Source organism: Ostrinia nubilalis, chromosome 29 (assembly GCF_963855985.1).
Source record: "Ostrinia nubilalis chromosome 29, ilOstNubi1.1, whole genome shotgun sequence".
NCBI classification, from domain to species: domain Eukaryota; kingdom Metazoa; phylum Arthropoda; class Insecta; order Lepidoptera; family Crambidae; genus Ostrinia; species Ostrinia nubilalis.
This window is the reverse complement of record NC_087116.1, coordinates 4,669,647-4,685,555: the sequence shown is the minus strand read 5'-3', so window position 1 is coordinate 4,685,555 and position 15,909 is coordinate 4,669,647. Positions and strand designations below refer to the sequence as shown.

Genomic DNA, 15,909 nt, shown 5'->3' with positions numbered 1-15,909 from the left:
ACTAAAGGACAAATATGCGAACATCATGCCTCCCCAACCCGTCTGGCCTGTGTGGGGAGTGTAGGCTAAAACATTGAAGACGGTCGTGCTCCTGCAGTGAAGACTACATCTATACCAATATTATAAAGCTGAAGAGTTTGTTTGTTTGTGTTAGGTATTTGGTAGGAAGGGGCGATACGTCGCACGTCAATCAAACAAGCAAGTCACATGCACACTGTTTTATTAGAAAGATGGCCGCGGGCGGGTCGCAGCCCGCGCCTATAGATGCTTATATCTAACAGTTTGTTTACTTGAACGCGCTAATCTCAGGAACTACCGGTCCGATTTGAAAAAATCTTTCAGTGTTAGATAGCCTATTTATCGAGGAAGGCTATAGGCTTATATACCATCACGCTACGAGTAATAGGTGCAGAGCAAAAATGAAAAATGTTGCCAAACGGGTTTTCACGCGTACGAAGTCGCGGGCACAGCTAGTGATGAAATAAATGATGATGATGTGAACCAGTGGGATATGTTGTTGATACACACTACTTAGCAAGTAAAAGAAGAAAGTATCTTAGGAGTCATTCTTGTCACTGTCATGATGTCATGGTCATGTCTGAATCAACGAGAATCACTTGACACTGAGATGGTGAATGAGGCTCTAAGAACGCTTTCACATTAGGGCGTTAGTATAGAAGGCATCGGCTGTCACATAGTATGAAATTTTCGGCAGCGCGTCTGTCGCGCTGCTAAATCGCCTAATTTGAAAACACTCTAAAACTATAATCTTGTTCCAGGATCGGCGAAGTGAACGCAGACCTGCTGATCTACCACGTCATCCTGACTCTGAAGCCGTTCTGCCAGCAGCCGTTCGAGCTGATAGTAGACTTCACGCACACCAACTCGGATAACAGGTTTAGGTATACCGGGTGTCACTGTCGTGCTCATATCCATTGGGTGGTTGCTATGGTCTGGAACAAAGCTTCTATGTAGTACCTATACTAGACAGGCGAAACGGGGACAGGGTAGCTATAGGTCCAGTGCTTAGCTCAGTCAGTGCCTGAGGTATGAGAGCGGCACGGGAGGGTGTTTTTGAGACGTCAAACGTCATGGAGACGTCAGATGTGCTTTAGGCTACATAGTCGCCTTTGCCATCCAAATCTATGCGCGTTTTGACAGCTCATAAAAAGTTATTATTTATTATTATTATTATAACTAACTGTATTTGGCAATCATTTGAAGCGACAATATCCTAACGATGAAGGTGTGAGGTGTCAAACCCCATTGTGGTGAACCCACTCATAACACAATCATAATAATATTAGCTTAGTACGAGGGGTTAACTGGGATATTCTTTAGTGAGCAATATTTTAATTTAGAACAGCCTGTCTAGTACATAGCATAGAAGTATTTCTTTTGGGACCATAAATTTTAGAGCTTTTGAAACATCATACGCGCTGTGTAATTTCACCACGATCATAGAATGATAGTAGTGCAAGGTCATATATTTATTGCTTTTTAGATTCAGTGTTATGTGTCTTCATGAAAAACCATAGGGTACATTTTGTCTTGAGTTTTCAAGCGAATATGATCTTTAAGTCTCGGATATACGGTGCAGATTCCATTGATCTAATGTACTATATTAATCGTTTTGGCTGTACCCGATTCAATGGATTTTGCACCTTACGTCTAAAGCATTCAGACCGTATTTGTGTGATGCTATTTTATTGTTTTTTCTGTACACAATCGTTTGTTAATACAGAACGAAAATAAACTGCACTACTTGGCTAACTTCGATATTTCGTCGAAGCGAGTAGAGTAGTGAAGACGTAAGAGAAATAGGGGTCCAATGTTTGTTTCTAGAATCAAATGATAATAGTCCAAGCGAGATAGGTCCCCATAAATATCCCATTTGTCCGTGGTGTCCCTTTTGTTCTTAAAAGGATTTAATACTTTTACTGTGATATGTCTCCTTTGCAATGCAAGGAAGTCGAGATTATATCGGCTTCCTCTTATATTCTTCTGATTAAATTCGTTGCGGGTTCCAAGACAGTAAGCTATCCCTCAGAATTACTCAACCTTCACTGGTTGGGTTTCATTAGAGACCAAGCTGTAGATCCCGGCTAGGGATGTTATGGATATCCGTAACCGTAACCGAAACTTTGGGATATCCGAAATAAAAAAATATCCGAAACCGTAACCGTAACCGATTCAAAAGTTTCGGATAATTTCGGATGTAGGCAGTTTAAAAATTGTTTTTTGTATAGCATTAATGTAAAGGCATAACAGCCTGATTTACCTTTATAATGCCACCTAGTATCAATTTTTACTTTTTATTCGACGTAAAGTGTGTGGCCATGAATGAACCGTGTTGGACAACTATTGCAAATTGCATTCTTAAGCATAGATTTTCGTAACCGTAACCGAAACTTTCGGATATCCGAAATAAAAAAATATCCGTAATCGTAACCGAAACCGGTATGCAGTGGTGGTATCAGTAGTCCAAGCGAGCAGAAAGCTAGTGCCAAATAACTCATAAACCCAATTTGTATATCCCCAGGACTGACTTCCTTCAGAAATGGTTCACCGTACTACCGGAGGTGGCGTATATAAATATACACGCCTGCTACATATACAACTGCAACAGCTGGGTTAGGGAATATACGAAGTTCCATGACACCATATTAGCACCGCTGCGGGTAAGTGAACTTTATTTTGGGGTGTTAAGCTTTAATTTCGAATATGATTGGGATACCTACCTCGAGTGGAGGCTGCGTACCGGAAAACGCAGCGTGGGACGTCCACCCACAAGGTGGTCCGACGACATCATAAAGGTAGCAGGAAGGCGCTGGACGCAGGCCGCTACCAGCCGGGCAACATGGAAAGCATTGGGGGAGGCCTATGTTCAGCAGTGGACGTCCTGTGGCTGAAATTAGTTATGTTATATGGTAAGCCACGTCTGAACATCTTTGTGTATCAATATTACAGCAATGTGAACCCGTACCATTAAATCTATTGAGTTGAAAATGTTGTAATGTAGTCACACCTAAACCACTGAACAAATGAATAAAGCTTCAACCACACCAACGCGTGCAGATCGCCATCGCCGGCGCAATCAAAGACGAAAGTCGCGCGACCCATGACAGTTCACGTGACCTGTCATTTCCCTATGGTTGCGCCGTGATCGCGCCGGCGATCTGCACGCGTTGGTGTGGTAGAGGCATAAGAGACATTTGGAACCTTGGATAGTGTCTTTATAATGAAGCATTCATGATGGGTGACGCTCTTTGATAAAAACTTCTTGTCACAAACGGAACTTCATGGGCATAAGCCATAAATGTACAATTACATATAATTATATTTTTTAATACACTCACAGGGCAACCGAAAGCTGGTCTTCATAGACAACCACAGCCGTCTTAGCGAGTTCGTTGATGTCGAACAACAGAAGCTGCCCGGAGCGACGCTGGCGTTGGAAGAGGACCTTAAAGTGTTCAGCAATGCACTGAAACTGTCGCATAAGGACACTAAAGTCGCTATTAAGGTACAGCTTAGCGATGTAGTTGATTATGTCATAGTACGCTACTTTCCTCTAAAAATATTGGACACTTAACACACAGTGGAAAGCACAGGCTGGAAGACGTAGCGTGGGCAGGACTCCTACTAGGTGGACCGACGATCGCGCGAAGAGCCTGGATGCGGGCAGCGCAGGACCGTTCATTGTGGAAAACCTTGGGGGAGGCCTTTGTCCAGCAATGGACGTTATTTAACTGAGACGAACGAACGAACACGCAGTGACGTCACGGGCTCCACTTTTGAGCTTTTTGATAAGGCGAATAATACGCTATTCATTGATTTGATAAGACGAAAAATACGCGTTGGGTATTTTCAATAAGTCAACTGGCGGGCTAATTCAAGAGATTAATATTTTACCCATGAAACATCCCTATTGCAGATATGGAACAAAGTCTATTACTTTACATGAAAACTTGGTGTTTAGAAATTCACTGAAACTCACGTAAGCTCTTCAAAATTATCATCAGATCATCAAAACGCTCTCTAATTTACTAGAGGATGTCCAGACGGACTGGGGAGGCCTGATGTTCGCATATTTGTTCCATTTGATCCAATAGTCTACTCCTACAAAGAAAGGGTGTTCTGTTCTGAAAATATCTTTGATTCACGTTATTATCTTTGCAGGTGGGGCCCACAGCGCTTCAGATTACCTCGGTGGAGAAGACCAAAGTACTGGGCTTGCCAGTCCTGTTAAATGATGTGTACTACGCATCAGAAATTGACGAGGTAAGGTCCATTAATGAGTGTATGACGTATGTGCATCAATAAAGCCTGATTGTTTGAATGTGCCACATTTATTTGATGATCATATTGTTTGAATGTGCCATGTGCCTCATCACTTTATTGATTCTTCTGTTGAAATGTGCCTTGTGCCTGCCTTGTTTCATAATTCTACTGTTTAAGTGTGCCATGTGCCTAAAATCTTAGATGACTCTACGGTTCAAATATGCCATTTGTATTACTTTTATTGATACTACTATTGAACTGTGCTTTCTACCTTATTAGTTTCACAATTATACTGTTCAAATGGGCCGGGGCCCTTTCCCACGGCAATCCAGTTGTGCGGGATACAGTAATGCAGGATCCCGTAAAAATTTACTGTCGTGTGAACACACAATTGTGAAATTTGAGAACGAATCGGTTTTTCGCGGCACACTGCAAACACGTTTGCCCTTACTTTTTTAACAATGCTACTGTTCAAATGTGCCATTTACGTTTCAGGTGTGCCTAGTGGATGACAATCAGTTCTCCCTCTCAATCATCAACGAAGGAACGCCTCTGAGCTTCATACACAATGACTGCGATAACATAGTGCAGTCCATCATACATATCAGGAACAGATGGGAGCTGAGCCAGCCGGTGAGTTATCTGTCAGATATGTTGTAGATAAAGATAGCAGGAAGCTCTTTATCTGTCAGATAAGTTGTAGATAGAGTTCGCAAGATTATATGTTTTAGGTAAAAGATTTGGTGAGGGTCGCGGGAAGCGCCTGGTTGCGGAAATCCTTGGGGGAGGCCTTTGTCCAGCAGTGGACGTCTTTTGATTGAAATGATGATACTTTTGATAGTGTAGGGATGTTTCTTTTAAAAAACCGGTTCGCAAAAAATTACTCTATGAAGCTCCAAACTTGACTCGATTTCTCATCATAGATTGTGACAAGGCAGAAATCCTTGGTGCCTTAGGCCCGGTTTCCACCAAAGCGGAAAGGAGAAGTGTTTTGATATAACCAATCAGATTTCAAATTTAAATTTAAAATACGTTTATTGTGAACCACAGGTATACATAGGTTGTCAAATTATAAATGGATGTAGATTGGCTGCGTTCCGGCTTGAAGGCATACATATGCTGTCAAATTCTATAGAAAGCTTTGACGCCACGACACTTCTCCGCTCCGCTCCGCTTTGGTGGAATCCGGGCCTTAGTCCCAATTTTGACGTTTCAGAATCGTTTCACTATAACGCCCGTATTCAATGATGCTTCCTTAAGTGAAGCAGCAAATCGAACGCACAGCGTTGAATAGAGCTCTGTGATTGTTTCGTGTGTCACCCTGTGCGTCCACGCGCACTGTGAGACCTTATAGTAATGTTTGTGAATACGGGCCTTGATCACACGTAACGTACCGAGTAAACGGGCGAGACAGTAAATTGCTTACTCGGTCGAGACAGTTGGGTGAGCGAGTCACATACTCGAGCGCTCGGCCGAGCACTCGGCGTAATGTTCATACACAGTACAGTACTCGACCGAGAGCACTGTCTCGCCCGTTTGCTCGGTACGTGTGATCAAGGCATTAGTAACTTGATGATGATGACATCATTTCTCCGTAGGATTCAGTGACGGTCCACCAGAAGATTCGCCCCAAAGATGTGCCGGGCACGTTGCTCAACATGGCTCTTTTGAATCTCGGGTCGTGCGACCCCAACCTTCGGACGGCGGCCTATAACCAGCTCTGTGCGTTAACTACCACCTTTCATTTGAAGATTGAGGGACAGCTGATGACTTCGTCGGGCTACGGTTAGTGTCTTTGTTAAATCATGCCGTGATAACATTTTATCGACGATTTTAGACGACAAATGCATGAAAAATCGATAAAAAATTATCGTGGCGCGCATCCTAGGTCAAGTTAGCTGCTACTCATTTAACCAGCCTATTTAACCAACTCTGTGCGTTAACTACCACCTTTCATTTGAAGATTGAGGGACAGCTCATGACTTCGTCGGGCTACGGTTAGTCTTTGTTAAATCATGCTATGATAAAATTTTATCGACGATTTTAGAAGACCAATATATGGATATGGACAAATGGTCAAATACCTGCCTAAATGTCCAAAGATATTCATTAATTAATTAAACGTTACAGGTCTTTGCATCCCGTCAAATAACACAATCTTCATCAAGTCCATCAGCGAGAAACTGGCTCACAACGAACCGCATTTGACTCTAGAGTTTTTGGAAGAATGCATTCAGGTACGGTTCACATTTTCAACTTCGAATAAAGGTTCATTAGTTCAACATTACGTTGTATCATCGTTTATATGAAAATTGTAATCTTAACTTCGAACTCCTCTTATGTTCTTTTGATTAATTTCATTGCGGGTCCAATTCGGTCCCCGCCGACGCTCGACTATTGTGGTGAGCTCACTCGTGATATAAGCATATTTAGCTTAGTACGAAGGGCTAACGGGACTATTAGTAATTTGTGAAATAACACATTACTAAAAAAATGACAGTTGAACTTTCCCCCGGGACAAACTTGGCCTTCACTGGTTGGGTTATTGGCGGTCAAGCTGTAGATCCTGGCTACACAGGAGTTGCAGCGGTGGGAACGAGAGGAGGGAGTAGTCCCGTTTTAGAATAATCGTTTGTCCAAGATTTTTAGTTGTACTTAATATGTATTAAAATTATCTTTCTTTTATTTTAGGGCTTCAGGGGATCTACGATTGAACTGAAGCATTTGTGTTTGGAGTACATGACTCCATGGCTAGCCAATATGGTCAGGTATGTATGGTTAATTATATACTTTTCGACTATTTTTTTCTTGTATTGATGTTTTCTGATTGTTGTGGATAAAATTCTGTAGTTTACACTGTCAATAAGTAATACCTTTTAAAACACCTCGTACTGGTTTACTTCTCAATTAACTATAAGAGATCTTTAAATAGGATCATGTTCGCACCCTTTGTGTACGAAAATTTAAAAAGAAAATGTAAATACACCCTGTATTATCGCTTTTACTGCTCAAATGCAACAATTTTCCTACAGATGCAATATCCAAATAACTTAAAAAAATAATCACGTCCCCTCAGTAATTGGCTGATTTGATGACAATTTGTGTTGAAAGGATATTATTTTTGAAAGATATGAACTTCCTTCTCCTGGAAAAAAAAGAATCAATCCTTTTTGTTTGATTTATATACTCGTACAGGTCGCTTAAAGAGATCCTGAAATTACCCGGTTACTTCCCTTGCATACCGCAAGTGAACAACTCAACAACATGCTCATAAGATAGGCCCCCTTAATTGATATTTATTGTCCGTGGTGCATAATATTTTCTTAAAGGTTTTAAACATTTGTTTGTCACCTGTCATCCGCTCTGCAATGGAGGGAAGTCGAACCTTAATTTTGAACTCTTCCTATGTTCTGCTGATTAATTTCGTTGCGGGTCCAATGACAGTTTAACTTTCCCCCGGGACAAACTTGACCTTCACTGGTTGGGTTATTGGCGGTCAAGCTGTAGATCCTGCCTACACAGGAGTTGCAGTGGTGGGAACGAGAGGTGGGAATAGTCCCGTAAGTCAACAACTCAAATACGTTTCGTTATTTCGTCCAGATTCTGCAAGCCGACCGACGAGTCCCGCCGGCAGAAGCAGGTGGCCCAAATTCTGGAGAAGCTCATCACCCTCACTATAGAGGAGACGGAAATGTACCCATCGGTCCAGGCCAAGATATGGGGCTCCATCGGGCAGGTGTCCGAGCTAATTGACATGGTGTTGGATAGCTTCATACAGCGGAGCGTCAACTCGGGTAAGACACCATCATTATCATCATCAGGTCATTGAGTTACTACTGCAGAAGGACGAGGCTCTCATGTAGAACAACTCTTTATAGTTTACCAGTGCACAGTGGCAAGTGTAGGATTTGGGCTGCATTCCCCAAGATTACCAGCTCATCGATTTGGCAAAAGATTCTTTTATACAGCGCAGCGTCAACTCGGGTGAGATCATCATCAGGTCATTTAGTCGCTTGTAGGAGCATCATCAGGTCATTTAATCTCCACTGCAGCATTACGAGTGGATGACCTTATCCACAGTATAGCCAGCTCATTGAAAGGCGTTGGATAGCATACAGCGGAGCGTCAACTCTGGTAAGACCATCAGCTCATTACAGGTGGCGGGACAGAGACAAAAGACAGACTGTCACTTGACTTGAAGCAATGTACTGTACAAGAATCAATTTGCGAGTGAGACAGAGACAGGACAAGGGCCTAGACGCTTGTTTGTCGCGGCGCGAACCGCCTTCCTTTAGTCTCCACTGCAGGAGACGAGTCTTCAAGATCTGGGGCTCTATCGGGCAGGTGTCTGAGCTGATTGACATGGTGCTGGATAGCTTCATACAGCGGAGCGTCAACTCGGGTAAGACAACATCATTATTAGATCATTTAGTCGCTTGTAGGAGCATCATCAGGTCATTTGTCTCCACTGCAGGATTACGAGTGGATGACCTTATCCACAGTTTAGCCAGCTCATTGAAAGGCGTTGGATAGCTTCATACAGCGGAGCGTCAACTCTGGTAAGACCATCATCAGCCCATTACAGGTGGCGGGACAGAGACAAAAGACAGACTGTCACTTGACTTGAAGCAATGTACTGTACAAGCATCAATTTGCGAGTGAGACAGAGACAGGACAAGGACCTAGACGCTTGTTTGTCGCGGCGCGAACCGCCTGCCTTTAGTCTCCACTGCAGGAGACGAGTCTTCAAGATCTGGGGCTCCATCGGGCAGGTGTCTGAACTGATTGACATGGTGTTGGATAGCTTCATACAGCGGAGCGTCAACTCGGGTAAGACACCATCATTGTCATCATCAGGTCGTTGAGTTACTACTGCAGAAGGACGAGGCTCTCATGTAGAACGACTCTTTGTAGTTTACCAGTGGCAAGTGCAGGATTTGGGCTGCATATCCCATGATAACTAGGCAGCACATATATGTATATGGCAATAGATTCTTTCATACAGCGCAGCGTCAACTCGGGTGAGACCATCATCAGGTCATTTAGACTCTTGTAGGAGCATCATCAGGTCATGTCTCCACTGCAGGATTACGAGTGGATGACCTCATCCACAGTATAGCCAGCTCATTGAAAGGCGTTGGATAGCTTCATACAGCGGAGCGTCAACTCGGGTGAGACACCTTCATTAGGTCATTTAGTCGCTTGTAGGAGTATCATCAGGTCATTTAGTCTCCACTGCAGGATTACGATTGGATGACCTCATCCACAGTATAGCCAGCTCATTGAAAGGCGTTGGATAGCATACAGCGGAGCGTCAACTCTGGTAAGACCATCAGCTCATTACAGGTGGTGGGACAGAGACAAAAGACAGACTGTCACTTGACTTGAAGCAATGTACTGTACAAGCATCAATTTGCGAGTGAGACAGAGACAGGACAAGGACCTTGACGCTTGTTTGTCGCGGCGCGAACCGCCTTCCTTTAGTCTCCACTGCAGGAGACGAGTCTTCAAGATCTGGGGCTCTATCGGGCAGGTGTCTGAACTGATTGACATGGTGTTGGATAGCTTCATACAACAGAGCGTCAACTCGGGTAAGACAACACCATCATTGGGTCATTTAGTCGCTTGTAGGAGCATCATCAGGTCATTTGTCTCCACTGCAGGATTACGAGTGGATGACCTTATCCACAGTATAGCCAGCTCATTGAAAGGCGTTGGATAGCTTCATACAGCGGAGCGTCAACTCTGGTAAGACCATCAGCTCATTACAGGTGGCGGGACAGAGACAAAAGACAGACTGTCACTTGACTTGAAGCAATGTACTGTACAAGCATCAATTTGTGAGTGAGACAGAGACAGGACAAGGACCTAGACGCTTGTTTGTCGCGGCGCGAACCGCCTTCCTGTAGTCTCCACTGCAGGAGACGAGTCTTCAAGATCTGGGGCTCTATCGGGCAGGTGTCCTAGCTCATTGACATGGTGCTGGATAGCTTCATACAGCGGAGCGTCAACTCGGGTAAGACCGGCAATAAGTCTCTTATAGATCGTTTCATCCACTCGGACGCGCCCCACCATTCTTCCGCTAACGTTTGAGTGTTATCGGTACACGCTAATGCTCCATGAGTGCACACGCACACTACAGTAATGCCTTACGGCTTGCTCGGACCACACTCCCCGCACCCCGCGCGACCGGGACCACACATTGCTGGGCCGAGTGGATGAAACGATATAAACAGGAGGACGAGTCTAATTTACTAGAAGCAAGGAGGATTGAAACTACACTCCCCACGCTAGCAGGTATTTTAGTCTCCACTGCAGAAGCACGATCCACTTTAATTCACCAGAGGCAATAAGGATTTGGATTACACTTCTCACGCTCGCCAATTCATTGATACTGAAATAGATTTCTTCATAAAGTGCAGCGTCGATTTGTTCGTCGATCGTCAGGTCATTCAGTTTCCTACAGCAGGTCGAGCGACCGACCCTCGTCGAACGACCCTCTAATTTACCAGAGGCAAGGAGTTTCTCTCTGAGTCGCTTCTAACGATCATCTGCAGGTCAATTTTACGAAACTCCACCCCTAAGGGGGTAAAACGGGATCCACTCGTACGAAGTCGCGGGCGGCCGCTAGTCATAAATATAATGTATCTTTTTAACTTTTGTAGGACTCGGTTCCCCAATGGTGGAGATAATGGCCGACACCGCGGTTGCGCTGGCTTCAGCCAACGTGCAGCTGGTCAGCAAGAAGATCATCGGCCGAGTTTGTCGGGTAAGTGACGTCAGACTTGTCTTAACACGTTCACTGTCCAGTTAAAAATATGAATGAAGCTCTGTCTCCAGATTTTTTACTGTTTTTGGACTTTAGGACAAAGGGGATACGGTTAATAATTAACTTTTTTAAAAAATAAAACCGACTTCAAATGCGTGAACACAAAAAAAAACTAAAAATTAAAAATATTGCGTATAAAAAAGTTCATCCCCAATTTTCCACCCTTGGGGGTGAAATATTTTCTTCAAATTCGCATGAAACCACCCTTTTGATAATACCTATTCAACAAAAAAATAATCGTTCAAATTGATTTATAATCGGCGGAGATATTGCGTATAAAAAAGTTCATCCCCAATTTTCCACCCTGGGGGGTTGTTTTTTCTATTATTAAATTTAAATGGGACCACCCTTGAGGTATTACCTATACGCCGAAAAAAGATTTGTTCAAATCGGTTCATAATTGGCGGAGTTATCGCGTAACAAACATAGAAAAAAAACATACGGGTCGAATTGAGAACCTCCTCCTTTTTTGAAGACGGTTGAAAATATGGTGGGAATTATGGTGTTTCCCAGTTTTTTTTTAACTGGTTCCACGGCAGTGTACAGTTATAGCAGACATAATAGTAAAACTTCAGTTGTGTCACGGTAATAATATCATACAGTATTGTAACTTCATATAAACAGACGAAACGAGAACTTTCTTTCGAAATTCAAATCTCGGTATGCGCTCGGTATGCAAAAGTCGGGGGTGTCGCGAATGCGAATGTGCCGAATGGACGTCGGTGGCCAAGTGTTAAAAATGACAAAACTGATTGAATTTGACTGACCGTCATTTACGGTCAAATTGGTCAAAAACTAGTCAACTTGACATTTTCAGTCAGTTTGATTTGAAATGAAAATTATATTGTATTAAACCAGCTTTTGCCCACGACTTCGCCCGCCCGAAATTAACGTAAAGGATCATTATGATTATTAAAGTTTTAAAATTATTTGAGTAGATTTTACTAAATTAAATCTACTAGTTAATTACAAAACAACACACATTTTTAACCTATTCCATTCACAAAGTATTTTGTTTGTCTAACTAAATAAAAAAATACAATCACAAAACTATAGGTATAGAAATTTTAAGTAGGCAGGTGTAATTAAACTGGGTACTGTAGGTGGGCAGCCCTATCGCATGTTGTCATACTGTGACGTACCGCGCGACTGTTGACATTTATTTCAAAAATATGGCCGAGTTGGAATACTGTATAGATAGTATTACCGTGGTTGTGTCTAGGTTACTCTCGCAGAAAATGTTAAGAGTTAAAGTGTGAGATACTTCCCACTGTTTTTTAAGTGTTTAAGTGTTAGGTTCGAATAATCAAGAGTTATTAAATCAATGTAGGCAAGTACTTATTTATTTAAACTTTTTTCATGTTGAACGGGGTGTACGTGGCAAACTTATGCGATATGGCACTGTTTCCATGTCAGTACGAGCGCTGTACAAAATATTAGAAGATGGCTTATTGTTTATTTTTTCACAAAAGTGACTGTTTCTTCCGCTACTTCTTCTCAGCACCAGTAATATCCTAAAGTGGTGCTAGGGCAAGCTTTCTTGGGACTTGTATTGGTGCCTAAATACTGATAAAGAATTTCAAGTATTCAAAAGTTTTGTTTACGCCCGCAGGCTCTAGCAAATCTACCAAATAATATCCTGAGTCCTGTAACCCCGGCTAGCGTGAGTCTCCCATTGTATTTCTACACGTCTCTATTATTTCGTTCTGTTGGACAGTTTGCCTCATAAAGTTAATATAGTTCCAAAATACTGAACTGTCCTATGCATGACATTGACAGTGGGGCGCCACCGTCAATACCGAATTGCTGGTTCCGATTTTTGCCATGTTGGAAACCATATAGTTGAACGATGGTAGCGCCCCCCTGTCATTGAGTTTGGTGGGACAGTTCAGCGTGGGTCATCTATATTCGGAATTGAGCAACAACCACGAGCTGTCAAACGAAACCGATTTTAGGATGTCACTGGATGTCATTTGTGTGTCAGTGGATTATTTTACTGTTTTGTACAATAAATCCATCACTGAACCAGTCACTACGTTTCTGAAGCACTATTTATCATAAACATCTACGATTTCACTGACTGAAAAAATATCAGAGTTCAAATATTCGATGTGTCAATAAGTGCTAAAGAACTGTCAAATAGTTGCAAAAAACGGTTCTGTTACGTCGCATCTCGCATCTCTTTTTATCACACAGTGTTGCTGCTAGTGACATCTCGCTCGCTCAGTCATTTGTTGCTATATTCCGCTAGGTATATTAACTTTATGGTTTATCTTCAGTTCGTTCTCCCGATTGGCCGATCTTGCATTCAAAATTGAATTCTATTCAGTTGTTGTTTAGATTAGTTGTTTCATGAATGTGAAATGATGTACTTCTATGGGTAGTATACAGGATTTGCCGCACTAATTGCGTTCTGCGGTCAGTGTGTCTCAAAGTTAACGCAGCCGCATCACGTATGAACAACATTGTCGGTCTACCTACAGTCAAAACTCACAATCGGTCAAAACCACTTTTGACTGCAAACATCAGTCAAAAGTGATATTGAGAATGGCATCAGAGCACCACTTTTGACTGATTTTTGCAGTCAAAAGTGGTTTTGACCCATATGAGTTTTGCCTCATCTATACATTTTGTGATTTTGCGATCTGACAGTGCGAACTGACAAATTCGGGCTGCGTTTATTTGACCTGACCGCAGAACGCATCCAGTGTGAGAAATGTTTAAAACGGGGACGAGACTTCGGCGTCTCTGATGGCACGTGACGTCATTATTTGGACGAGTTATGACGTCATATCATTCCAGGTGGTGGACAAGACCTGTCACGCGCCTACTGCGATGCTGGAGCAGCATATGATGTGGGACGACATCGCTATACTGGCCAGATACCTGGTAAGTCACACTTGCATGTAAAAGAGCTATTTATAAGCCTATTTGTTGTAAATAAATGACCTTTTATGATTTAGAACGGTTCCAAATCCGTGTCAATACGGTTCGTAGTAGTAGTATGCTAGTTATTTACGCTCTAGATCCGATATCCGATTATCAGATTGCTGTAGTAGTTTTTTAGATCCCTATTTTGACGGATTCGGATCGGACGCTCTTACCTCCACTCTAAATTCGGCGACCCCTACTCTTCCAATGGATGTCATAGAAAACTAAAGGCGCTTTCAATATAGACGTTTGCCGTGCGTTTGCAGGACCGCACACGGCAAATTGTATGACAACTGCGTCGGAATAAAATTGTCTATTACCAATAGTTAGTGTGCGGTCTTGCAAACGTACGGCAAAGGCACTACACAAAACGTCTAAATTGAAAGCGCCCTAAGGGAGAAGCCACACAGTGCAGTGCGGTCGCGGCGCGGCGCTGGAGCGATGCCGCTGCGGCGTCTTGCATATAAAAATCAATGACATGCGTTTCGTTCCGGCGCCGCATACCACATGTGTACAGTGATGCGGCAAAATGTTTGCACCGCACCGTGTGGCTTCTCCCTAAGGAAGAAACACCTGGCCTGGAGGCTTCTCAATCCTTCTGGCCAGAGTGTAGAATGTAGGCCAAATTGGATGCTAAATAATAATCTCATCTTCCAGTTGATGCTGTCCTTCAACAACTGCCTCGACGTGGCTCGCCACCTGCCATACTTGTTCCATACCGTGACGTTCCTCGTGTGCTCCGGGACGGTGTCCATGCGCGCCGCCACTCACGGGCTCGTGGTCAACATCATACACTCGCTGTGCACCTGCACGTCGCCGGGCTTCATTGGTGAGTCCTCGAAACACCGTCGTTTCAGCCACAGGACGTCCACTGCTGGACACAAACTTCCCTCAAAGGTTCCAGATTGGCCTGCATCCAGCGTTTTCCTGCTACCTTCCTATACTGCTTGCCAATATGAGGCTTCTATTCCAGAAACACCATCATTTCAGCCACAGGACGTCCACTGCTTGATATAGGCCTCCCTTAATGACTTCTAGATTGGCCTGCATCCAGTGTCTTCCTCGCTCCTGCAACCTTCCCATACAGCGGTTGCCGATACGACGCCTCTATTCCAGAACTTTGCTGCCTCAGCAGTCAGTCCTGCATGCTATGTACCCTGCACAATGCCACTTCAGCTTGCCAACCCATCGGGTTTCCACTGCTGGACATAGACCTCCCCAATGGTTTCCAAATAGGCCTGCATCCAGTGTCTTCTTGCAACCTTTAGGAGCACTGCGCTTGCAGATACGTCGCCTTCATTCCAGAACTTTGCTGCCTCATTAGTCAGTTCTGCGTACTGTGTGGCCTGCCCATTGCCACTTCAGTCTAACCCGTCGGGCTTGGTCAGCTCTTGTCCGGGTCACCTCCAGCACACCTGTCCCGCCCCGTGACGTTCCTCGTGTGCTCCGGGACGGTGTCCATGCGCGCCGCCACTCACGGGCTCGTGGTCAACATCATACACTCGCTGTGCACCTGCACGTCGCCGGGCTTCATTGGTGAGTCCTCGAAACACCTTCGTTTCAGCCACAGGACGCCCACTGCTGGACATAGGCCTACCTCAATGTTTTCAGATTGCTGGAATCTGGATCATGCTGGATGCAGGCCGCTGACAACAGCGACCTGCATCCAGCCCCTTCCTGCTACTTTTTCCATGAGGTTAGTCATCATCACTTCAGACACAAGACATAGGTCTCCTACAATGGTTACCCGATTGGCCTGCATTCAGCGTTTTGTAAACCTTATGAGGTCCCATAGTGCGCTTGCCTCCACTCCAGAACTTTGCTGCCCCATCGATCGTCATTTCATTGGTGAGTCCTCAAAACAC

At 43.8% G+C, this 15,909-nt stretch overlaps 1 protein-coding gene across 1 annotated transcript in view; it reads left to right on the top strand.

The window, feature by feature from the left end:
• LOC135085613 (neurofibromin-like) overlaps positions 1–15,909 on the top strand; it is a 90,424-nt gene that overhangs the window by 61,544 nt on the left and 12,971 nt on the right. The window contains exons 40-52 of the mRNA XM_063980389.1: positions 780–902; positions 2,543–2,681; positions 3,362–3,526; positions 4,183–4,284; positions 4,780–4,917; positions 5,883–6,069; positions 6,415–6,521; positions 6,976–7,052; positions 7,885–8,078; positions 10,950–11,053; positions 13,916–14,002; positions 14,702–14,873; positions 15,455–15,580. Of these exons, the coding sequence (XP_063836459.1) occupies positions 780–902; positions 2,543–2,681; positions 3,362–3,526; positions 4,183–4,284; positions 4,780–4,917; positions 5,883–6,069; positions 6,415–6,521; positions 6,976–7,052; positions 7,885–8,078; positions 10,950–11,053; positions 13,916–14,002; positions 14,702–14,873; positions 15,455–15,580 (1,721 nt within the window). The remainder of the gene's footprint in view (positions 1–779; positions 903–2,542; positions 2,682–3,361; positions 3,527–4,182; positions 4,285–4,779; positions 4,918–5,882; positions 6,070–6,414; positions 6,522–6,975; positions 7,053–7,884; positions 8,079–10,949; positions 11,054–13,915; positions 14,003–14,701; positions 14,874–15,454; positions 15,581–15,909) is intronic.